The sequence below is a fragment of the Nomia melanderi genome, chromosome 3 (genome assembly GCF_051020985.1).
Source record: "Nomia melanderi isolate GNS246 chromosome 3, iyNomMela1, whole genome shotgun sequence".
NCBI lineage: Eukaryota > Metazoa > Arthropoda > Insecta > Hymenoptera > Halictidae > Nomia > Nomia melanderi.
Window position 1 is genome coordinate 16,296,837 of NC_135001.1, and position 25,915 is coordinate 16,322,751.

Sequence of the window (25,915 nt, forward strand, 5' to 3'; positions counted from 1 at the left end):
GAATGGAGTGGAATAAAATTGAATTTACCTCATGATGAGTTTTAAAAAATTGAAAGTAATAAAGAATCGTACCAAGATTCATTAAAATGTATATCCTACAAATTTCTAATAACTTAACACACCCGCTATCACCGTTCATTTCGATGACAATCTTCTCAGTTGCAATTTTCCATGAAATTTAACAAATCTTCCGATGCCGTACAACGACATATCATAACTTTAAACAATATTTATAGTATTACTTCATTCTATTTACATAGAATATAGGATTGTAACGCTCACAATACATGACGTAGGCAGCGTTGGTAGGTAGGTATCGTTTTGCTTTAGTTTTGAATTAAAATATATCATAGCTGCATGTACCCAGCGTTTGACGAGTATACACTTTATAATTTCATTCGTTTGTGCGCGTAGTGAGAGATTTTTAAAACTAAACCCTACACTTAACAGGTTAAGAGATATTAACTCTCCGCGGGCATTGTTTCTCAGTTAATACATTTTTGACCGGTCAGTCAACTCGTGTTTGCACCTGCATTAGCCATTTCACTTTTTGAAACGCAAGGCAACGTGGAATATTGCAAACACACAATTCATTATGTATAAACAAAGTATATTGAAGTTTATTACCACCGTTTCACTTTTATATTTAATTACAGAATAATAACCGGTGACATAGGATAGCTTCTGCGTAAAATTGCCTGTGAACAATGTGTTAATAGGTTAATATATACTCACCGGGCAAGAGATAAATGGGAAAACTCCGTGAAAATGGAAGCAAAAATAAGGGTGGGTGGCGATCGATATATATTATAAAGAAGAATCGGTCGGGAGCGATCGCGCGGCCCGTCGTCGTTCATAATCCATTTCGAGTCACACGCCAACTGTCGCTTCGACTCGACAGCGGACTTTAACGGCCAGTCACTAACGGACGGTTGTCCATGTCTCTCAATATCGTGCTATACGCGATCGCGTATACTCTACAAAAACGTGACCAATTCGAGGGACGGTGCGTATCGGGGCGATTCGATATATATATATATATATATAGATATATATAAAGAGAGAACGACAGAGAGTGAGAGAGAGAGAGAGAGAGCACGGAGCTGTCATAAAATTCTCTATGGTGCGACATGCATCGGTCGAAGTGTAAATCGTGCACGGAAACCGAGAGACCGTGAGAAACATAAGGGCGCGCGAATAAGAGGAGAACGAAGGGAGCTGGGCGGGTGGCCGATGTGGAGCAAAGAAATATCGGGGAAATGGAAAGAGCGGGAAATTCTCGCAGGGCGCAGAGAGACGAGATCTTCGTTAAAATTCGTCGAGGCGGTCGTCGCGTCCTGGTCGGGACGTAAAAGAAAATAAAGGAGCGCTTAGTATTAATGTCGCGATTCGTGTCCTTGTCACGTAGCGGCCCATCTCCCGCCCTACCCTTTCTGGATGGGCTCTTCCGTTTATAATGCGAAATCAGCCTGATCGCGGTCCACGTCGTACAATTTCAATAAACGATAAATCTCTTAAAGGACGGAAACATGGGGCAGGTTTTAACACTCTGATGGTTATATCAATCTGGCGTTGATATTCGTATAAGAATATTCACCCCCGGCCGTCCGAAGAATTCTTGAGTTTTTATTCTGAATCCTGAGTCAGAGTCATCTTGTTCGAATGCAATTTAAGATAGAATTCCCGTAATTTGTTTCAGAACGTTTGCCAACTAAAATTCTACTTTCGTGGAATATGATGTATTATCAATAATTGCAAGGAAAATTGGTAAGAAGTGTAACTATTGGGATGAGATTAAGTGTTGAGCTTTATTGTATGTAGAACGACAGGAAGAAATGATTAGACAAATCGAAATGTTCTATGATTGGAGCTTAAAATTATTAAATTATTTAGTCACTGACGTTCATGTGTTTGCGTTTATTTTGTGCGAAACAATTACAAATATAGGAGGACTGTTCTTGGAATATACAAATTTTGTTGGCATCTGTGAGATGCAAATATGTTAGAAGCTGTTATTGACGCATACGTTGACGTTCCGTCAATTCTTTCAATAATGCTGCTGACGCACTGTGTCGCAGTGATATATCTGGTGCTGGTGTTCATTGATTTTTGACAACTGCTGCGCTGAAATAATAGTTGATAACGATGCGGGGTGACTGAATGCAAAGATAAAAAAAAATATATCATTCCAGAGAACGAGAAATGGAATTTCAGTAGTAACGACGGTGGGAATCGTTAAAATAGATCTTGAAATTTTACATTCAACGGGAGTTATTGTTAAATTACTTACTTCAATTTTCATGTAAAATATGCATTTATACAAACATATTATCCTCAAACTATTTTTTTTATTTGATTAGGAACATCATTATACATAAAAATATCTGTATAAAAAAAATAATATCCATTATATATAAAAATTATTGTATCTAATTGTAAATACAAATCGAACTTGAAATTCATTGTATTTAGTTTATTGTACAGTTATTTATAACACAATTATGTACCGTTTAATCAACTGCTTCGTTCAGGAAGGGATATTCTAAAACTGGCTTTGACAAATACTACTTTTATTCGTTTATTTTCATTTATTTGCTACATTTTTTTATTCGTATAAAAATTAACAGACGTATGCTTATTATCGAACACGCTAATTTCAAGAAACTGCCTCATAATAACTACATCTTCGCCGTTTCCGAAAATTTTTCTACAGAATTTACAGAAATGAATATCAACATTATATAATTTAAAACTGTGGAAAAATTTTGGAAAATGGTGAAGGTGTAGGTATTACGAGGCAATTTCCTGAAATCAGTGTTAAAATAAATACAAAATAAAAAAAAAAGTATAATTCCACCGTTATAAACATATCCATGCAATTGAAAGAATCAATAGAATACGTGTTCATTCCTCCACATCGAGAGTGAATTGCACGCGTTACCAGAACCGAAAACTAATTGCGATGCAGAAAAATTCAATTTCTTGATGCATATGTAAATACACACTAAGCATTAATTATTCAGTTTAGTGAACTCTCATCTGCAAGTTCCCAATCATTTTTCCAACACCCAACAGAATTACACGACGAAAAAAACAGCGTGAAAGATCGTCGGTGCCCGTCGATTTAATATCGACGCTCGGAAACCAATCGCGTATCCGCGTATATCAATAGCAGGTATACGTTCTCCGCCGGTATTCCGATTTAATCTTTACTCAGGAGGCCCGTTTATTGCTCTGCATTTCGACGTTAATATCCTATATGCCCTACGTTTTACCAGCCAAATATCCATTAAACGGATTACCGGTCCAAGTTCAATATTTGGTTAAACTCGTCGGCCCTCTGGCTGGATTAATAGACGGCAGTATACACACGAAGTAAAATATTTCAATGCTTCAACGATATTTCGTATTTTTCTTCCCTTTTTTTTTCATTCATGTCGACGGGTAGAAAGAGAGAGATACATTATTCCCAGATATTACGCGAAAGTCAAGGCAAACATTCAATTTCCTGTATTTTCATTTCAAACACGGTATCCTTGGGAATAAATATTACACGAGAAATAAGTAGTTTTGATTTTTATTATCGTATTTCGCTGGGAATATCATTCACCGTTATATATTAAACCAATGAGAAACTACGATCTCGCGGATAGACGGGAATAATTTGAACGAAACGCGAGCCATAAACGTTCGAAACGTAAAAAGAGAAGGAAGTTTATCGAAACGCCGACATTACTTCGCCGACCCTATAAATACTCTTCCCCGGTGCTTAATATCGACATCGCAAATAGGTCGACGATTTCCTGTTCAACGAGATTCCAGAGATTCGCGATCCGACCGTTCGATCTCGTTACGTTCCCGGCCTACTTCATTCTTCCCCGACTTCGTATTTTCTATTTTCAATGTACGCCCTGTCCTGTTTCCTCGTCGCGGCTCGCATTGTTTTATTTAAATATATCTTCAGTGCGCGCGTCAACCGATATTACGGCGAAAGCGTCTATCCGCTCGACAGACAAATCAAATTCGCCAACGTTCCAACTTGTCTCCCCAACATGAAGTCTGCCCTTTCGACAATGTCACAGGGAAAATGTGATTTTTCCCTCGCAGCATCCAGGTAGAGGCGCCCGGTACGTACACGTAGGAGACAGGGGGCGGACAAAGAGGGCCGTGGAGAGAGATTTGGGAACGGCCGAATGAAAAAACCGGGACGGGCAGAAAACATCGCTGCAAATCGTCGACGCGAGAAGCCGCGAACTCCCAGAAGGGGTATTTCAATTTAATGTCCGTTAATCGTATTACGTTTTGACTTTCGCGAGGCCGCCGCCGCCGCCTCTGCGCGCACACAGAGCCGCGCAGCCCCGGCTCGAATCCCGCACACGAACAGCACGAGGAAGATTGCCTCGTTTCGGCTTTGTCTATGTCCCGCAAGCATTTCCCTTACGCTCCCTCCGGTTATCACTTTCCACCCTCTCTTTCTTCCTGTTCGCTCTCTCTCTCTCTCTCTCTTTTTCTCTCCCTCTTCTTCTTTTTTTTTTGTTCCGGTGCACCTTTCAGCGGCGCGCATCGCGGCCGTAACCAGCCGCACAGGAATGTTAATACTTGTTTAGCCCCGGCTGATTTAGCAGGCAGAATTAAAAACACAATTTCCGGCGCGGCCTTGAACGCGTAAAGCGTAACCCCCGCCACCCCCTCCCCCATCGCCTAATAGAATTACCGTGCAATCAGGGGCGCAGGATTTTCAGTGTGCGCCAACCGACCGCGTCCCGGCGATTCCATCCGCCAGCCTCCCGCGCCGCCATTTCCAAGCTTTACGAGGAGCCACAACCTTTAATATCCTCTTTCTGACCTAACGTCCGGGGATAAGATCTGCTTGAAAAATATCGTGCGCATAACCCCGTTAAATTCATTTCCGATGTGGAACGGCCGGTGATTGGCTGGTCGATATTCTTTGGGAATAACGTAACGGTTGCTGACATTGCAACGGTTCTGATCGTGAAACATTCTTTCCGAGGGTGATTTTGTCATTGTTTGATTCCGAGGTTGGTAAATTGTGGTATCTTTGTTTCTTGTATGAGAATTCTAATACTGTATAGCAAAAGAAGATATGGTTAGGAACTTGATGAATGTAGAAAGTAAAATTGAAGAATTGCAGTAAGCGAGCGTTCGATTGAGGAATATTGTAAACTTATAATTAAATAACGGTCGTATTTTGGAATATAATATAATAGTATGAGCAAGTATTCTTTTCGATGGATTGAAATACGTCATTTTTCATAGTATATGTTTGTGTCATTTGCAGCGCTCTGTTTTTATAACTTGTAGTTTTCGTGACACATTAAGCTTCTATAGGGCTTGTGACAATTCAAAATGTTCTAACTGAAAAATTATATTTCACAACTCTATTTAACTATCATAGTTACTGAAACGTTAATAGTTTAACCTGAATATAATATGTTAGTCGTTCGCGCTGTTCCCAAAGTTTATAAACAGTAGCAAGAAATAACCAATCAACCAATAAATCCTAACTTCTAATTAAAGTCCAATGCAAGAAAATTCATTCGTATCGTCAAAATTTTACTCCCTCAAGGGTCAATCCCTCAAACAAACTCTAGCGGTTAGATGTTTTAGATCTTTTAACGTTTAGATTCTAACCAAAGGCGGACTGTTACAAGCATGCATAACAAGCCAAACATTCTGTGAAATCAAAACAGCGGATAGGGGTAACGTACGCGGCGACAAAAATGGCGAGACGAAAGGAGGATAAGAAGGAAGCAAAATGTCAGAGAGAACGAGAAGAGTAGGAGGAGGAAACGAAAAAAAAAGAGTGGGAAGGGGGAGCGAGGGGCTCGACTATGGATATAAATCGAGGGTGAATTGCAAACCTCCGGGGCAGCAGTTTCGAGGCTTACCCGCGATCCCAGGGATGTTCGTACAATTGTTGCCCGTAGTTTTATAATTATTGTGACGCCCTCAGGGCTTATGGGATCGAGGTTCGTTTGGTACATACACACGTGCAGTATATCCTTCCGAACGCGCGTTACGTGTGCGCGGAACGTATATAATGCCCCCTTACAAGCACGGCCGTACGTGTGCGCGCACGTGCTTATGCGAACTTGCACGGGACTCCTGATGTCGATGCCTCGTGACGCATCAGATTTTCTACGATACGAAATACATATTCGTTATGCCCGTGAGGCTTTCCCCGTTCTCTCACGCTCACAGGTGCATCGCTCTTTTATATTACCCTTCTGGTACAGTACACTTCGAAAGTACACCAACCCCCTACAGATTGTACGATATGGATTTCAAAGAATTTTAATGTGAGCTTATTTCGTAGAATTTCCTGGTGTTAGATAAGAATGCGAACGCGGTTATAGGATTTAACGGAACGATAAATTTGGTAGCAGAAGTGTGATTTTGGTAACGTTTCGGAAATACTGCGGATGAAATTTATACTTGAGTTATTTGTATTTGTTGGTTATGGTTAAATATGTTTTGGGAATTTTCTTATTTAGAATGATTAGGAAATTTAGTAGATTTTCGTTGATGCTAGGCTTGAATAGTTGTTGAGTTGAATTTTCATTTCACATTTGATTTCAATATTTCGAATGATCAATGTGCAGCCTTCTATTTCAGAAAATTGTTCTCCGCGAGACATTTTGACATAGGATCAAGTACGTTTTTGTTCTGAGGTATAGGTGTAACTTCATGGGCGGCAGCATTACGAAATTCCGACACGCAGTGACACGGTCGCTGTCGCTGATGTAATTGACATACAAAAAAGAGGAGCACATGTCTGAAGAGGTGCTTGAAGCATTTTGCAAGTTTGAATTTCATCGAAATTTTAGCATTTCTTTCGCGCGTTTATCCACGAAAATACGAGATAGAGGACGCGACAGTTGTTTTGGTTACTATAGTAATTTAACTACGTACATCAAGTCTACTTATAACTGTCGTTTTCTTATGCAAATTTGTAGTGTAAAAAATTAATTTTCGATTAATTTCTTAAAGCCATTTTTGCAAAGATTCTGTGATTTGTATTTAAAAACTCATAAGAAACCAGATTATTCTGAATTGTCTTAAAACTTGTAACACCAATTTTGAACCCCAGTCGTCGATTTCGTACTGACTAAAGTTAATATAAGTAACAAAACAATCTTACTGTTACCGACGTAACTCCGATCATTTTTATATTAAATGGTTCTAAACGACCAAAACTGTTGTTAATGACGCGGGACAATAAAGTACGATTAGAAATAAATTAGACACTTAATAGGAACAGTTTTTTGTAACAGAAATTACTATATGTAAAGTTATTCATTGTTAGTTTTCATTTTTAATTTTCTCTGTACTCATTATTCATCAACATGGGTTAATATAAAAATGAAAGTGTAGAATGATTTTTTGAGAAAGAGGTAGAATATTATTGAAACATACCAATTAAATCTATGAAGATTAAGGGGTTGTCTTTCGAGCAGAGCATTTACAAAATATCAAAATTAATTTACTCCTTTAATATTGAATCCTTTTGAACAATTATCCAATGTTACTAATGAATGGTTTTATGAATGGTTCTATTCATTTGAAAAGTATCAAACGTTTTTGAAATAAGCATATTTTTCGAAAAGACAAAATTGAGTAATCAATAAATACTAGCATGAAAGCTTTCCGAAAGTCTGTTGTGCAATGTCTCAACACATTAAACAAAGGTTATTATCATTACACCGTTAAAGTTTTTAACGAAAAGACACTCTATTATAGTTAAAATATTATTTTTCGTATTGAATACTGAAAATAAATATTTATGCTCACCGATAACGCCGTTCCGACTTTTTTGTAGGATTGACCGTAAGAAAACTAGCATAAAGCGAATACGAATGTCGATGTGACCGGTTCGATTTCACCGGATGTCGTTTATAGCTCTCTCGATGGAAAGCGCGAATGAAATAGCCCCGGGGATAGGCCTTTGGCCGAAAGATAAATTCGTTTTTCATTTGCTCCGTTCTTCGTGTGCAGAAATAAAGAAAAAAAAAGGGTTCAGGTAAAAGCTAAAACCGTTTGCCGGATTTGTCAGCAGCTGCTTTCTCGTGTACCACCCGCGCGTGTTCCTGTGTGCACGCGATAGTTGGTCTATATATACATATATATATGTACATATATATATATATATAAAACATATGCGTGCATGCGCATTCACCGATTGCTTTCCCATTCGAGCGGTAAACAGGGAGCTTTACGGAAGAAACGAAGATTTGACGATGCGATGGGCGGTACTAACGCCGCAAATGTACTCGGTAGGCGGATTAATGTGAATTTACGAAACGCGTGCGCGCGCGTGCGCCTGCTCTCGCTATTCTTTCGGCACGTGTATACGCACAAATGATCGAGTATATATTCAGCGCACGAATGAATTCAATACTTTTACAGTAGACATGAAATTACACATAACACGTTCACATTGTAATTTACGTTTTTTTTTCTCATCTGACAGGGAAATTCTAAAAATTTTTGGAAATACTGAAATGATCAATAAGCAAATTAATTTTCAACTATTTGGCAATTCATTGAACCAGTTTAACGAACTATTCGATGGTACATGACGTTCGATGTGGCATCGAAATGTGAGGTACGCGTTGGCGTGAACTTGTTACACAACTGTTTTTTATTTGGAAACTTTGTAATGTTTAGAGTTTTAAATCGACATTCGAAAATTGAAAAAACATTGAAAAGCTTAATTGACAGATTTCACGTGAGGGTTGATATTTAATATTAAATTTTGTATAATACACATCAATATATGAAACATAGAAATAAAATAGTTTCGTTCCTTAACTTATGTGCGATTTCTCGTCCAATTAGCTCAAAAAATGTCGTCTGTATCTCACTAGAAAGTATTCCCAATGAAACACTTCTGGAATACAAAGGGTTAAATGAAGAACGAAAGGAAGTTAGGATACGGTTAATGTCATGAGGGTAAAAATAAAACAAACTGTTTTTTTAAAGGAGGAATATATTCATACATTGAATACATTTGAACATGTTGGAAGAATGTTTTCCGTAAAATATTAAACGGTTTTGATGTAAAATGGACTTTGCACGGTAAACCACAAGTCGGGGAAGAGATTTAAGGATTAAAAAGGAGGTATCGAATTGATTTCTACATTTAATAGATTTACGCGCCTGTGTGCAGAGACGCGCGTGTATAACGTGCATATAAATCTCGACGATGGCTGATCGTCCGCCGTTCTACCTGTTATTCCTCCCTTTCTGATTCTCTTTACCCAACCGCCATCCAAAACCACCCTCTGTCGTCTCTTTCACGCGGCAATCCAATCATCCGCATCCTACGATTTGTTCCTAGTAATTCCGTCTGTTTGATCACATCGCCCTTATTATCTACACTGTCTATTCTACCAGTACTTTCGGCAGTGTAGATTACAACGCAGTTGCTTGGGAACATAACGACGGGATTAGAAATGTTCAGCTTTTACGTGAAGCTCTCACTAAAATGTACGCCTGAAACATCATTTATCTGATTATACTCAATTCTGCTTTTACACGGTTCTCATTTAATACGAACTGTTTGTCCTTTTTTACACGATTTGTTTTATTTAACAGGAATCAGAGGAAGATTTCTTTTCTGTTTTCACTATTTGGTTTGACTTAATGCAATTACCTAAATTCTGACGTGAATTTTCTTATGGAGAATAATATAAACAATTGTATTGTTTTAGTGATTTCTTAAATCTGCAATTAATTAATATAAATCATTGTTTTTGTAAAATCATAACCACAAGATGTAACATGAACGAAGTATACACGATACTAGAGTTCCGCTAACTATGCATGAATATGCATACCTACATACATACTTACGTGGTTGTCGGTAAAATGTGAACATGATAGTGAAATAGTATCAGGGCTTTAGGTGCCGTCATCGACAGTGATACGAAAATACGTTGCGTGATTGGTCTATCCTATACCATGTCTGTGATATCAGCATTGTGTTGACTGTAGATAATCAGGGACAACAATCAGTTTCGCGATCGTTCGTTTACTCTAGAACGAAGCATTAAATGGTGAACGTGATTGAGATACGATTACACTATTCAATTATCCAACCTGGCTTTTTCATCTGTTTTTTCACTGGTACTCCGATAAACAGGAATGATAATTATTTTGCTTGTCGGGGAGAGCTAGGTCCGTAGATACACATATTGATCCTTCGAATGAACGCACTCGGGATTTTGAATTGATACATCGGGAAATATTTACGTCTGCATCCTGTAGATTGATTTCTGTAAGCTTTTCTATTGAACTGATAAAAAACCTTTTGTATTTCCGTCAATGAACTTTTTTCAATTACAAAAATTATTTACTTTAAGTTCATTATGAATAAATGAATCGATTGAAAGATAAAAGTAAATATAAATGTATGTAAAATTTTTTAATAATTTTTTAATAAAAGTAACAACTTTTTGGTAATCTCTCGCGTGTACGGTTTTTCATTACTGTACTGCAAACATTTACGTAAATATTAATATATACACTGAAATTTACAGAAACTGGAATCAAACGAAATTTAGGTCGCCCCATTAAATGTTGAGTAAAATCCCAAATAAACTAAAAGCTGTTCCAAATTTTGATGAATATTATAAAACATCAAATTTTATACATCCCACGCGAATGCGAAAATTCTGTCCATATTTACACGAAACGAACGTTTCGACTTTATTTTCATTTATTTTTAGTTTAGTGACCGATAGACAATAATCATTTTATTCTATGAACCCTTTGTACTCGTATGTCATGCTGGAGATAACAATACAAATTCGTTACTTTATTTCTGGTACTTTAAAAAGTATCGCACTTTAGAAGATTATAAAAATTAAATCTTATAATAATAATAATAACAAATAAAGTAAATATAGAACGTAGAATTCTACCATTGTAAATCACGTCAATTCATTTCCCTAAAAATGAATACAAGTTCACGCCCAACAACATTGAAAATAAATCGAAGGGTTAATATCTATGAATGCGTGAAAAATGGAAAACAGGGGGCGCGTAGCGGATGAAAAATGTTGATGTGCTTATGTAGAAGCAGTTATGGTCTGCATAACGTACAGCCAACCCGTAACTATACGACGCTTGACGCGCGAGATGCCAACGATTTTTCCATTACGTGATAAACACTGGAGTCGTTGTCGTTAAGGGATTCGCATTTACAGGGTCCGTTACATCCGTTATAGTGGGCATTCGAGACCAGGAAGCGCAGGAACGATGATACGCTTCGAGTGGTAAAACTGTTCGTAAAATCGCCCGTTATTATTATAACGCGGACATCGTTGTATACGCTATCCACCAACCATCACGTCCTGTGAAAGGACGCGAGATGGATTATTAAATTTCTAATGTCGCGAGCGCGCTCCGGTGTTACAGACCTTTGCAGTAGTCGCGTAAGAACCTCGCGAAAAGCTCGGCAACGAGCTGCGGAGAGTTCAATGCGGGGAAAGAACAGGAAACAGACAAATGAGACGCAACGTTTAACGCGTTAAGCGCCTAGAAAATCTTGACCGTTTTTCTGTAGAGTTATTCTTTTGTAGTAAGAAAGAACAGGTACAACTATTAATCATTCGGCGTTACTATCCTTGCATTACACTATTATCAGCATAGTTAAGTTACTAACCATTTTCATTGGACATCATCTTGCATGTTACGATTGTTTTCAAGTAACTCAGAAACGTCGGCTATCGATATACTAATTGCAGATTTATATATGAAATTTAATTTTTAATATAAAGAATTACAAAAATTAGGTAAGATGGAATTTTTGTGTAAATAGTTTGATCAGATTGGACGAGGTAATATAAAATAGAATGCTGTAAAATAATGTTTTACAATATTCCCTCTTACTTTATCGAAATTCCCTTGACAATAGTTTCCACAGCCACTAACTTTACTCTAACTGGTAACTGCGACATAGCGGCAGAACTCATGTACAAAGAAATATGAACATCGAAGCGAGAAAAAAAGTATGTGGTATTGAAAGTGGCGACGTTTTAAAGCGCTCTGGTTAAGCCGACCACCATCGGTTATTTGATAACGTAGAATGAAGAGCAGAACGAGGCGGGAGAGCCACATCAAATGGGGGTGGGTAATGTACGAATGTAAAGGTTTATGGGCAATATGGTATATTTACGGTTGACGGGCAAAGTTACCGTACGGAAGGAAACTAGGATACCTATAAATTTTTCCCCATCTCTCTTCTCATTCGTTGGTCCGACTTACCGTACGGCACTGCCGAGCAAAAATCTCGCGGATATTGACGAAGCATCCCGTGCAATACAGATGGATTCACTCAACCGGCAGAACGTGTCTATTGAACTGTTTCCCTTGTTGTTTATCTGTTCGTCAGCCTACCACGGTTAAGTCGAATTAACGTTTCATCAAACACAGGTTATATCACAGCGTTTTAAGAACCTATAGTTCAATATTACAAGGTTTACAATTGTAATTGATTAGGAAACCGTAGTTCTCAAATGACTCTTTAATTATTATTAACTGTTATTTATTTTTATTATTAATTGTTTACTAATAATTTTTAATATTTTACTGCAAATTTTTCAATTTTATGAATCTACGCTTCAATATTACAAGGATTACAATTGTAATTGATTAAGAAACGGTAGTTTTCAAATGAATTTTTAATTAATATTAACTTTTATTTATTTTTAATTCGTTACAGGATTTCTTATTGCAGCGCAACGTGACAATTTATTTTGAGATAATTATAAGCTGATAAAATATGACTATATTGGGTTATAAATTTTAGCCGAAAAGAATTCTTGATGATTAGTTTCATGGTAAAAATCAGTTTGTTGTTTCATTATCGCATTAGAATATTGGTGGGATAAAATAAGTGAGCAGATTATTGTTTTCATATTATTTTTCGTTGATGCAGGAACGTGACAAGGTGCCAAACAAGTTTGGTATCATTCGAACCATCGCGTCTCAGCATTTTTAACCCTATGAAAGCTTAATGTGGTTGCTGACGATGGAAACAGTTCGATCACGTGGCTCGCATTTTTATCTGATTTCGCACAGTTCGCGTGTTTCGAAGCTTGATATTGTTTGGTGAAAACCTAATCTTAAAAAGACCCTTAAACGACACTTTTGTGATATTATAATAAATTACCATGAAATTATGTAAAATGCAACGAGGAATATTGATATTCTTAATTTCTTATTATTATTTAATTATATTTCTGCATTAATAATCGTATATTGTATATTTATGCCTGTACACTAATTACTAGCAAAAACATATATATTTTATATTTCAATTTAATTAATACTTAAAAAGAAAAGGTACTTCAATTTATAAAGTTGATAAAATTATTTAATGTGTTGAAAATAATAGGTATTTTCTTACTGATTAATTAATAAATGCACTATGAATGTCATTAATGTGTCGTATAAAGTAAAAAATTTAAGAAAAATGATTAAAGCATTTATTTCACTTATAACTTAATACATTCATTAACAAAGAAAGCTCATTTCTTTTTTACCTTAACTCTTCAGAAATCATCTGTGACCATAGAGGCTTGTATAAATACCAATAATTTAATAATTAATAAAAATATTTCCGTCGCTCGAATAATTAATCCTAGTATTTCATTTCTATAAATTATTTTTAGAAACCAGAATAAAGAACATTTATTTATTCTAATAATTAAAATATTCATAATAACAAAATTAAAGAAAAATAATATTACCTATTGATACACTACACAATCAGAGTATTGTCTGTGTAGGCTACTTATTTTCGTTTTTATTCAAGCCTGATCGAAATTACCATATTTTCAATTGTAACGTTCGATGGACATACTTTACGTCGCGATGACCGATCGGCGAATAAACATACGTGCGAAACACATTGCGGACTGTTATCGATTTATCACGGGCAGGTACGACATTCAACAGGGGAACTGTAAATCAAAACCGTCATCGTAAAACACCGTCGACAAATTCTATCGAGGCTGCGAACAGATCGAATCTGCTGAGATTTCAAATATTTCCTCCGCTTTAAAAGTTCACTGCACCTTCGAAAACGCTGATGCTAAATTACTATCGGAATTATACGATTCGTTAGGATAATTAAAATCTGACAAATTAAATCGAGAACAACGGAAATTAGCGTCCTACTTTTTTACCACGAACTCTACTGGGAATTTAATTTTATGAAAACTTGAATTATCTGAACAGAATCTGTTCCGAGTTTTTACTAACAGGTAAAAATCTTTATGTACATAAAACAAAATATAAGATAAAATTAACTTATATAAGATATTTATATTGATATGAAATATTTAATTTGTCGAAAGCTGTATGATCTACTCATTGACCAAATCGGTTACCTCTACTTCTTGAACCCTTTAAAATTTTATTATCAAAGTGCTCGATTAATTCTTAACTTTTTAGACGCTGATTTCTAGCGTAAGAATGAATAAAACATTTATAAAACATGTTCGTACGAAGTTCCAATTTCGAGAAAATTAAGATTGAAAATTCGCACAATGCACCCGTGCTTGACAGTCCCGCATGAATACGCGCGGTGTAATTGGCAGAAAGTTATTCTACACGAAGGTATAAATAAAAAAATGTAGAATCAAATTTTTTCGTTTGAAACCGCATTTCCGAGAAAATCGAGTTTGAAAATCTGTCGAGCACACCTGCATTTGGCTCACTGCTAACAGAACATTAAAACTCGATTTCTTTGACAACGGTGCGGCAAATAAAAAAATTTTATTTGACACTTTTTGCTTGCATTAAAATAAAATTATTCTAGAATATCTCTGTCAATTTTACTATGAGCATTTAGTCAGGAATTAACGAACTGCGCCCGTATTTAAATGGAGACGCGTTTTCAGATGAAAAATTTTATCCTATATGTTTTACTGATTTTTTCATGTAAAATCTCCCCGTCTTGGTTATACGAGTTCCGAAAACATTCTGTTGCAAAATATTCTTGCTACCATTAGTCGGCGTAGTTTTCGTAAAAGAAAGAGGCCTCCACTCTGAAAATTGTATTTCCTATTATATTCCATCCTTCTACAATGGCTATTCGAAATTATATTTTCGTAGAAAAAATTAATTTGATGTTTTCCAAACGTAGATGAACTCATCTACGCAAAATACGATAGCTTCCGAGATCACACAAAGTCAGAAATGAAAAGAATACATTAAACCAGTGAGATGGCCTCCCGTTCAAACCGTATTAGCATAAGCATGCACTCCAGTTTGAATCCACTAAAACAAGCATAGGGGTTGGAATAAGACGCAGAATGTTCTATTTACTATCTGAAATAGTATTTCATCGCTGCTATGTAGCGAGGAAACAAAACGATGGTCTAATAATATATTGACCGAGCCAAGAATCCACATAGGCGCAGAAGCAAACAGAAAACAGTGCGCGTTATTAACAGAATGTTATTACGACAAACACAATGTACAATTATGCGGAAGTGTCCGCTCTGGCGGGGATGTTTGCGCTGTTAAAGCCACAATTTTCCTTGTATAAGCACTTCGGACGGTGTTCGCGTTGCACTCTCCTTCTAACCGGGGCTGGGACTCGAGGAGGCGGCTGGTTTCGGGTGAAAGCTCTCAATATGTCCGACCTAATCCTCTCCCAGAGGACCCGACATCCCCTCACGCGTGTGCGCGAGCGAGCAAACGCGCGCGCGCTTTACTTCGCAATACGTATAAACATTTCGAGCCCAGCTGCGGCACAGGATTTAAGAGCTGAGCGATTAATAAATGCTTCGTACGACGAGAGCCGGGCACCAGGACTCTCCGACAGCCACTCGACGAGGCTGTCCGTGATTTACCGTTCGGACTCGCGTGTCTGCATTCAAGCTACCCGCGCGTCTGGATTTCCAGCGGTTTCGCGGCACCGTTTTGATTTAGTGCTCTTCTCGGTCCGTTTTGAAACATCACTAGGCATCTGTCTTTCTCGTTCACGTCGATACACGCGCGTCAACCCCGCAAATGATGGTTACAGACTGTCATTGGATTTCCTTGTCTCCGCGCTAATGCCCGGCGCACCCGCTTGAACCGAGTGTCTTCTAATTGAAACGGACTAGTTGCCACAGGAAGGCCGAACCTTGAGACTGATTAAGCGAAATTCGTTACCGACGAGGTTATTAACAGGTTGACTGCCAGTGATATTTTTAGGTGTTAGCTGGGCTGTCGATATTGTTTCTTCGAATGTTTATTGCTAAAATAATGTAGCAATGAAATAGTAGTTAACCCCTTGCCCTAGGATTTCTTTTTGAACTGTGATCGATCTACCTACTTTGATTTTAATAATTTATCGAAAATAAGGGAAAATTTCAATTTTATTCTACGTCAACGTGTGCTCCAAAGTATAATCCTTGATAACAGAGGAATAATATGTAATTTGCATATAAACAGATTGAATAATATTTATGTTTGTTGAATTCTATTTGAAACCTTCATCGCGAGTTTGACACAATAGTGTAGGGCAAGGGGTTAACGCTTTTATTTGATTTTAGGAGTAATTTATAATTTTTTCAATATTAAAAATGTATACTCCAATCGGAGTAAGCGGTGTTGATCATAGAAATGTACGAGTGTACGGAGTGTACGGAACTAGCGGAAGATACTGAAATACTTCGATTGTGACTGGCAGTCGATCTGTTAACACATTGCGTATCGACTAATTTTCAAATAACTGAATTGTGCGGATGGCGATTTTCAGTGAGATCAACTTATATCACTATATATAGGAAAACTCAGATAACATATTGTTATGTAATATATTTTAAATTGATAATCAATTCGAATCAAATTTAATATTTTTTTCAATGCTGTGGAAATTGCCAAAGTTGCATAGCTAAGTATCTTTATATAAAGACAAGATTTCTCGTTACCAGCACACAATGTTTTAATTTTTGTTCCTTTATCACAAACGTTTGTTCGTTATTGAATTTTCGATGAATATTCGGAGATTCAGGAAATGTTTTTGCAAATGGACTCGGATGATTAGTGCGTACTATGGAATTTTATTTATAATATAGAAAATTATACGAATTAACTATGGAGGGATTAAACTTTTGTGTGTTTTTGAGGGATAAGAATTTTATTATATTGGAAACGATTTTTTAGTACCAATTTTGATGTAAAAATTAATGAATACATTTTTTAAAAATATTCTAGATAAAGAAATTAATAGAGTTTTAATATTCCGCAATAACTTACTTGTTAAACAGATTATCTACGATTAAAGAGAAAAAAATTATAGGTAATTAAACTAAAATAAAGTAAAAGTTTCGTTTTTATAATGCTGTTAACGTTACGAGGACAATAAAGGAAGTTTTATCTTCCACGCAAGATTGCATTCGGAAGTGCCACGCCCATGCCATTGAAACTGCCAATCAGTCATAGGGAAACATCCACACTTTAATCAAAATGAATTGTCTAATATTTAAATTTTCGTGGTGTTACTATGAAATATCTGTTTGTATTTTATTGAAATTAGATACTTACAGTTGAACTGTAAATATTCATGCAAATTGGCAATTCAGATTTATTTTTTCGTATAAAAATTGTATTTTTTTTATTTAATGATTTCCATAAAATAAAAATAAATAATATTATTTGAAATTTTATTATAATTTTTCGTTTTTTGAATTTCCAAGATTTTTACATAACACCAAATGAACAAAAAATCATTAATCTATTATTTTTAACAATTATTTTGCATATTAGTAGTAATTAAAACAAAATAATTTGTTATTCGTTAGACCAAACTTCACAATGTTACAAAATTACATAAATAAAATGCTTATTTGTTGTGATTTAAGTATGCACATACATACATATGTAAAAAATTAATATACGCTGGATCAAATAGAAATTGTATTTCAAGGAACGATAACTTCCAAGTAACTGCAATATATTGTTCTAGAAAAGCCAAAAAGAAAATATTTACAACTGTTGCTTTATGATAAAATACGATAATAATTTCATTGACGTCAAAATCAAATATAAAAATTGTAGACGGGATGTGTGCATTGAGGTACGATACATTCGGCGAAGTGACGAACCCGTGCAGGTGACAGCAGAACGATTAATCATCGATAAATATCGCCCTTTTAATACTCCCTCATAAAATGCTAGGCTGGGAAAATTATTGATTCGTCATATTTCCCACCAGCGACGTCGTTAACGGGACCATTCTGATGTATTGATGTCACATGATCAAACAGAAAGCTCGAGGGAAAGTTATTGAAAATGTTCTCTCGTGTAGAACATACATCTTTAAATTCTACTAAAAAATAGGTATGGTGAATGGTAAGTGTCATTTTTCTCCTCTTGATAACTGAATTGATGATAATTCTAATTTTATAAATAACTCTGTTGGAAAGTAAACTTGAATTACTTTCAATTAATAGACTGTAGAAATTTATACAATATATACAATTTTATGGGCAATTTTCGAATAACTAAAATTAATCAACAATTTATTATCTTATCAATGATTTTATTTCTAACGACACAACAGTTTCATAAAATATTTTTAAACTGCCTTTCGAGATGTGCTTTACACAGTTGAGCATGATAAAAATGACAAAAATTTTCAGCTTATAATCATCAGTAGCAATTATCATGGCAAGGTTAAGTTTCATGTAATACCTTATTTCTTAAAAAATATATCTTGCTTTCAAAATAGAAGATATAATGATTAATTTTCATTATCAGGAATCGTGTTGGGATTTGTTACTTACATGCAACTTGGGAATTCGTAAAGACATATTATAATTGAGAGTTGTACTTTTTGTTGTATTAACCTTACTTTATAATGTTTAAAAAATATTAATTTATGATAATGTGTAAAACAGAATGTATTCATTCAAATTTTAAGGTGACTCTCCTAAGTATACATGAAACAGATACTTCTAATATACAGATTCCTATGTATCATATAATAATAACAATGAATACATTCAATCGGAAACTTATTATTGAATTCCATAGAACAGCATTCGAAGTACCCAAGCGTCCCCAGGGATTCATCATTCAATATGAAAAGCCTGTTAAACCGTACCACAGAAACGTATAGTCCGTTGCGAGCATAATTGCTAATAAATAAAGTAGCACGCGAAACATAGTAAGAAACGAAACGCGTAATCTCATTGTTTACGTTGCCCGTCTATGAAAGCTGTTTAAAGATGATATAATGCCACTCGGCGGTCTAGAAGCTAGATATGAATAGCATGCCGCGGAAGCTTGGCAGCGAGGAAAGAGGATCAGAAATGCAGGGGGCGCAATGTTATTACAACTTAATACACGAAATTGTTCTGCTGCGCGAATATTCGTTTAACGTTTACAACACACCGTTCTATAATAAGCGGATATAGGATACGGAGGTCGGCCTGTTCCCGTCCCGAAGGTGCGTCCATGGTATTATTTTGTGTCGGTGTTGGTGGAATCTCATCGTGCAACCCTCCCACGCTCGAGTATAGAGAGGAGAACCCTTGAACCTGCTCCGAATAATATTTCGTTCCATTATTCATAAACATTTTATAATCTTCTTAGCACGGTGAATTATTGCTGCTCGCACAATTGAAATAATGCGGCCTCGAGACGTTGCGCGTCCGAGGCGGGGTGCTCGGGGGCTGGGACCTCCGCGCATCGAAAAACGGAGTCGAGGAGAATCGAAAAGAGAGACCATGACGCCATGAAGGTGAGGAGCGGGGAGGGGAGACCGGGGGAGGATGAAAGAAGACAGGACGAGGTGAAGAAAAGTTGGCACGCAAACGAGAGAATAGAACGAGTTCGTTCCCTGAAGTGGCGTTGAAATGTTTCGAAGCGAGGGAAAAATAATTGGACGAAGAGTCTGTCGTTACTATCGCGTCGGAGGAATGCGGACCGCCTCGACGATGACGAAGACAACCGTCGTGTCTTTCCAAAGGATCGCAGAAACGAATTCCTTTCTTAAACTCCTCGTTACCGGGACATTCTATGCTTCCCCCTCCCCCACCGCTGTGCTTCGAATCTACCAATCTATTAGGTAGTCCGGAAATAAATTGTGGTTTTCAATGATTCAATCTTTAGAGCTCCGTATAATACAAATGTTTAATCCTAGTTTACTATGCAGCGTGTCATTTTAAAATGTAGATGTAGTTTTACCTTTCAGCTGCTAATCTTCTGTTTCTCCAATTTAGTTGGTATCGGTTTGATGAACCTAATGCAGACATGATAATCGCGAAGAAGCGATTGCGCGCAATGTTTTCATGTGAATTCGAAATTGAATGTAAATTGGGACGACATTTGAGAGAAAATAAGAATGGATATGTCGTGCAGCTCAAATTTAGACGAAGATGAAGTTCTAAAATCCGCACGAAAGCACAAATCATTGTATTTTTAGCAATCGACTTGAGTAAATGGGAAAAATCCGATTGTCTTAGAGTTCGCTTCTTTTGAGCTGAGCCTCCATCTTAGGGCTAAGTAGGTAGATTCACGAACATTGGGCAAGTAAACATCTTTAGAGTTTATTTGCTATAGTAAGTTTATTTGTATAGTAAGCATATCATAGCTGATATTTCAAAGGTTACAGAAATTTCACTTTGAAACATTGATGCACCTTTGTTAGTAACAAATGACCATTTCTTAAATGTTTAGGTAATTTTTCATAGTGGAAGATCTTTCACAGTAAAAATAACGCATGTAATTTTACTGTCTTTTATATTTTGAATAATGACAGATAGATAATAATCGTTTCATTTTATAGTCGTTTTCTATACAATACGATGAAGTAAAATCTTACACATACAAAATTCTATATAAATGTCATTTCCATGTCTAAAAATCCCTAACTAAATTTCGTAGGAGAAATATCGGCATAGAACTGGTTCAGGACACTACACGTCACTAGCGTAACTCTACTTGCTGTAGCAGGAGACCCAAAGTGATATACAGGTGAAGTCGTACAAGAGAGATCTCCTTGATGTCTCTATTACATCGCGGATTAGCTACTTCTGAAATTCAAGTGAGACCGGGTGGAGCGGTGATGAAGCGTGTTCGGAAAGTTTCCGTCAGGACGGAACCAAGACAAGGGGTGTAACGGTAGAGTTGCACGGAATAACCGATCGCTGCCTTCCTATGAAGATAGTTACATAACATCCGTTGGAAACGTAACATTCGACATTTCAGAATAAGTGAAGCTTCATTTACTAATAATAAAACTAGTTTAATCTAAATTTATTACATTAATCTCAATGTAAATAAGTGGAACGGTTTTGGGTCACCAATTACAAAATATTAGAAATATATTACACACTTCATGTAAAATATCACACAAAAATTATTTATTCACATTTACATCTTTGAGATTAATATTGAAAAATTATTTTTCCTTCAGCGAAAGTTTTATTTCTCGAAATAATTATTGTCTCAGACAAATGGTTATGTTTACAGATAATGTATCCTAATATGTCTTAAAATAATTATATGGTTAATTTCAATAAATATAAATTTCAAATACTTAAATTTTCTACATCCTAGTTCTGAAACTCTTCGAAAGAAACAGAGTCTGAAAAGTGAGCTTGTTGACTGATGTAGAATAATGACTAGATTGCATACATTTATACAAGTTATAATGTAACTAAATTCCCAGAGTTCGATATCCTGTAAACATTAATCTTTTTAAAAAATTTCCAATACTTTCTTAGCCACTTCAGAGTGGACCTGCTCAAATTTTCCTCTAGCCACTCTATTGACCTGGAGGAACGATTCTATCGCGTTTTCATCAGGAAACCACCATCATTGAGAAGCAAGCGGCAATGATGGAATTACCAACGATCATCGCGAGCAACAAGCGCAACGTTGGGGTGCATTGATCAGTTCGCAGGAAGCAATGATTGCAGTCGCGAGCTTTTAATTAAAGTGCTTGAAACGTGAGTGCAACATCAACCCGATTTTCGACAAAGAGACCAAAGACTCCGAGGCAATGACAGGAGCTACAGTTCAGCAAAAAAGGAGAGGCAGCCGATGTTGGAAACGAGAGATAGGAGATTCGGTGTCCGTGAAGCGAAAGACCGAGTCCTCTGACATCATAAGGGTCCTTCCTATAGTACTGCTCTCCTTCCACCCCCTGCCCCTCTTCACAATCATGCTGCCACCGCCGAGTTCCTTTCGCATTGCAAACCTATCAAAGACGATGGGTGCCATGTTACATCACCGACTGCGCTCAAAATCTTATTAACTGTTGAAAGTGAGTTTTACGTCGAGGTGGAATTTAATTACATTCACGCCTGCTTGCCCACTTAACCCTCCTTTCTTTTTGTCGCGGTGCAACTTCAATCATCCAACTCTTTCCCTCTCCCCGCCCCACCCCCGTTTTTTATCTTCCCTTTCATTTTCTCGCGCTTTATTTCTCCGATTTCCACCCTCGTTTTATTAATTTTCCCCGATTTCATCTTCCCCCCTTACCAGGCCAACCTCAAAAACTCAATTAGTTTCCCATTACCACGGTCCTCGATTTTTATACGAAAAGCTCTTTTTTTGCGTCATTGGTTCTCTTAACGGAAATTGCTGCTATTTTATGCAATCGTTTCTTGAATCGTTTCTCCTTTGCCTGGAGTCTCTTCAGCGTTCTAAGGGGAATTTTAGCTGATTCGTAAATGGAGTTTTCGCCTACTTTGTGTTGCAGCAAAAGGAATGAGATTATAAAATCGACATATAAAGAAACAGAATTACTCTTTTGTGTATTACCATTAACATGCTGAAGCAAGTAATGTAGAAAATATAGGTATTTAATTTCAGGAATGCCATTCTTGAATATTAAAAATGGAAATTCTTGTTGCGCGCTATCATTCTAATACGTAATTCGAGTGATAAGCACCTTCAGAGCAAGTGCTCTCTTTGAGACAACCTTCGGTAAAATCATTTATGCCGAGGATCTATTTTACACAGTTGGCTTATATCGATCTTAGAATTGAATGCTAGATTTACGAATGTTTATTGTGCACTTTATTATTGTTCCTAGAAGAATAAATGTTCGTTCGTATAGATCTAGGAAATTAGCTTCGTAAACAGAGAATAAGGACACGTGTTCGTATAGTTGTATTAATCAAAATCAGCTTATACATTTATTAAACATTATTTAGCAAATTTAATGATACCACATAACGTACTGTGAAAGTTTAAGTTTACGTATACTGTAACATACACGTGTTCTTCATGAATAATTTAAATGTAACTATTTTCTCAACAACCAAATGGATGCACTACATTCAAGGTACATAACGTTGTTAAACTGAAAGTGCCAACTTCGTCAGTTTATGAATTTTAATTAATTTTTATTATCAGAGGATCTCGTTTATTCTAGATAATCAACTACAAAAGTATAAAAAAACGCCAGGGCTTTTAAATTTACATACATGTCTATTATGAAATAGAAAGTTAAATAACAATAAGTTATTAAAAATAACTACACAATTAATTGAAACACATGATTATTTTAATAAAATTGGCATTCCCTTAAAAAATTATCGCTCTTGTAATAATTAATTATATTTTCAATAATATCAGCATGAGGTGGATAAACCTTACATGGCCGGGAATGATTTTTTCAGCAAAGACGTTATAGTTTCAAAAAGGAATACATCTCAGTCACTTGTACTGCAGAGACAAAAAATTATTTAGTAATTTAGCAATAAAGTATACAAATCATAAGGTAGTTTTATACCATTTACTATTTTATTATATTTCACCAAATCCAAATTCACAACCGAAGAAAAATGTTCAAATATACAAGACATTGTGGATAAAAAAGAAAATATACGTATTTAAGAGAAACGTATTTATCGACAGATTTAATGTATTCTGACATATCCATAAACAATTTGAATATATTCGTAAATTACTTTCGATTCTCTTTAGATATATTACAGATTAAATTGTAGCCTTTTAAAATATTATACACATAATCCACAAAAATTCAATCTGTTCAAAAACTTCTGTTTATTGGAAGATTCGATCATTTCAACGCGTTATAGGCATTACTCTGCACGTAATTCCACATTTCTGTGGAATAACTATCGTGTACCATACACATACAAGAACATAAATATGAAATAGCAGTATATAAGTATAAAATAATATGAATATAATATTTTACTCACCTCTGCTACCGCCGTCAGGTCCTCGGAGGATGGTACACTCCTCTATTGTGCCGAAGGCAGTGAACAACTTTCTGACATCGTCTTCGGTTAGTTGCTTGCTGAGCATTCCCACGAACAGCTTTCTGTCTGTGGGTCGTCCGCGTGTCGAAATAAAGGGGACAGAGAAAAAAAAACAAAAGAAAGTGTATTAGTCTCTGGTCAGAGAAATATCGAAGGTTTCGCTTATAGCGCTTATTAGGCATTAAAAAGAGATTTTGCGGCTAACACCGAGAACGACAAAGTTACACGGTTACACCAGCATCCACCATCCTAAGGGGAAGGAGGTAAGGGTAATAAATATACATATATACGTATATCTACATATTCCCGCATGTATATAGATATATACGTATGTGTATATGTCTATGTTAATATGCAAATTTGACACGGATACGCAGCCGATTACGTAACCGGCTGCGAACAATCATTAAGAGACAGTTACGCTTCGAATTATATATTTTTCGAATCAAGTGTGGAAATATCAAATCAGTTTCGAAATGTAAAAATGTATATATGTATGAATACATTGATACGTTTCCGATTGTGGATATAAAACACGGACGTAAAATAACAAGGATAATATATAAAGTATCGTTTGTAATGACTAATATCAGTAACAGTATATATATATATATATAACACGACGTACACGTGTGACAGTGACGATAATATATTTCAGTGGGAGTTAGAAGGTAGTAAAAGTAACAATAACAAAGTAAAATTAAGATAATTCAACCAATGTCAATCCTACGTCCTACGCCACAAGCCGAAGAAACAGATGAAGAAAAAACGGTATTCGCGTAAAAATCGGATGGGGCGTACAAGCGACTCAACTAAGGGCGGAAGTTTCGGCGATAATGTCGTCTACTGTATCATAGTGAATTTCGTTCTACGAAATACAATAACATTTCTGAAATTTTACATTCCAGATTCTTTACGGAGAAAATCATTTTAATATTTTACGTCGATCTCGGAAAATTTGTTTTCGAAAATTGGAATTTGACAGATTTTTATCTTTAAAAAGTTTATCACTTCATACTTTGATTTACATATATTTCTAGACTGCAAAATTTGAATGTCATAAAAATGCTGTATTCGTAGACGACACTGCCAGCGAGTGTTCCGCATGGTGCTGAGGTCAATATATCGCTTATAAAGGGTCACACGCCACTGAATGATTTTCCTTGTTAACAATCTGCAGCTATTTCTATCTCAAAAACAACTAATGGAAATAATTGGAAATAGATGCTATTTTCCGTTTCACCAAGAATATTTGGGCCTGATTGTACTTCTATATTTTTTGGACCATTTGTCGCATAAATTCGTCGATAAATTATAAGATACGGTGTTAAATTGTGAAAGCATGTTATATACGTTTTAAATGGAAAACTACAGTTTAAATAGAAAGCTTGAATCTTCTTACGAAAAAAGAAAATGATGAATTTTCCTAAGAAATTTTTCATTATTTCGCGTTATTCCGAAATGCAGTCGTTCACAGAAATAATTCAATTTTCGCAATCGTAATAAGTGTAACACACTTTTTAAGTTCCGAAAGTGTTCACACGACTTGTTGTTCTCGAGAAATTACTGTTCAAGACGATAAGATCGTTCAACATTGCGAGTTATTCCTTTTTTTGGTTCGACCGAAACAAATTCATTGTTTG

At 36.0% G+C, this 25,915-nt stretch overlaps 1 protein-coding gene across 15 annotated transcripts in view; it reads right to left on the bottom strand.

Moving 5' to 3' along the window:
- Positions 1–25,915, bottom strand: part of bru3 (CUGBP Elav-like family member bruno 3) — a 975,444-nt gene that overhangs the window by 94,266 nt on the left and 855,263 nt on the right. For all 15 annotated transcript variants that reach the window (XM_031982254.2, XM_031982259.2, XM_031982256.2 and 12 more), the window contains one exon: positions 24,213–24,338. In XM_031982254.2, the coding sequence (XP_031838114.1) occupies positions 24,213–24,338 (126 nt within the window). The remainder of the gene's footprint in view (positions 1–24,212; positions 24,339–25,915) is intronic.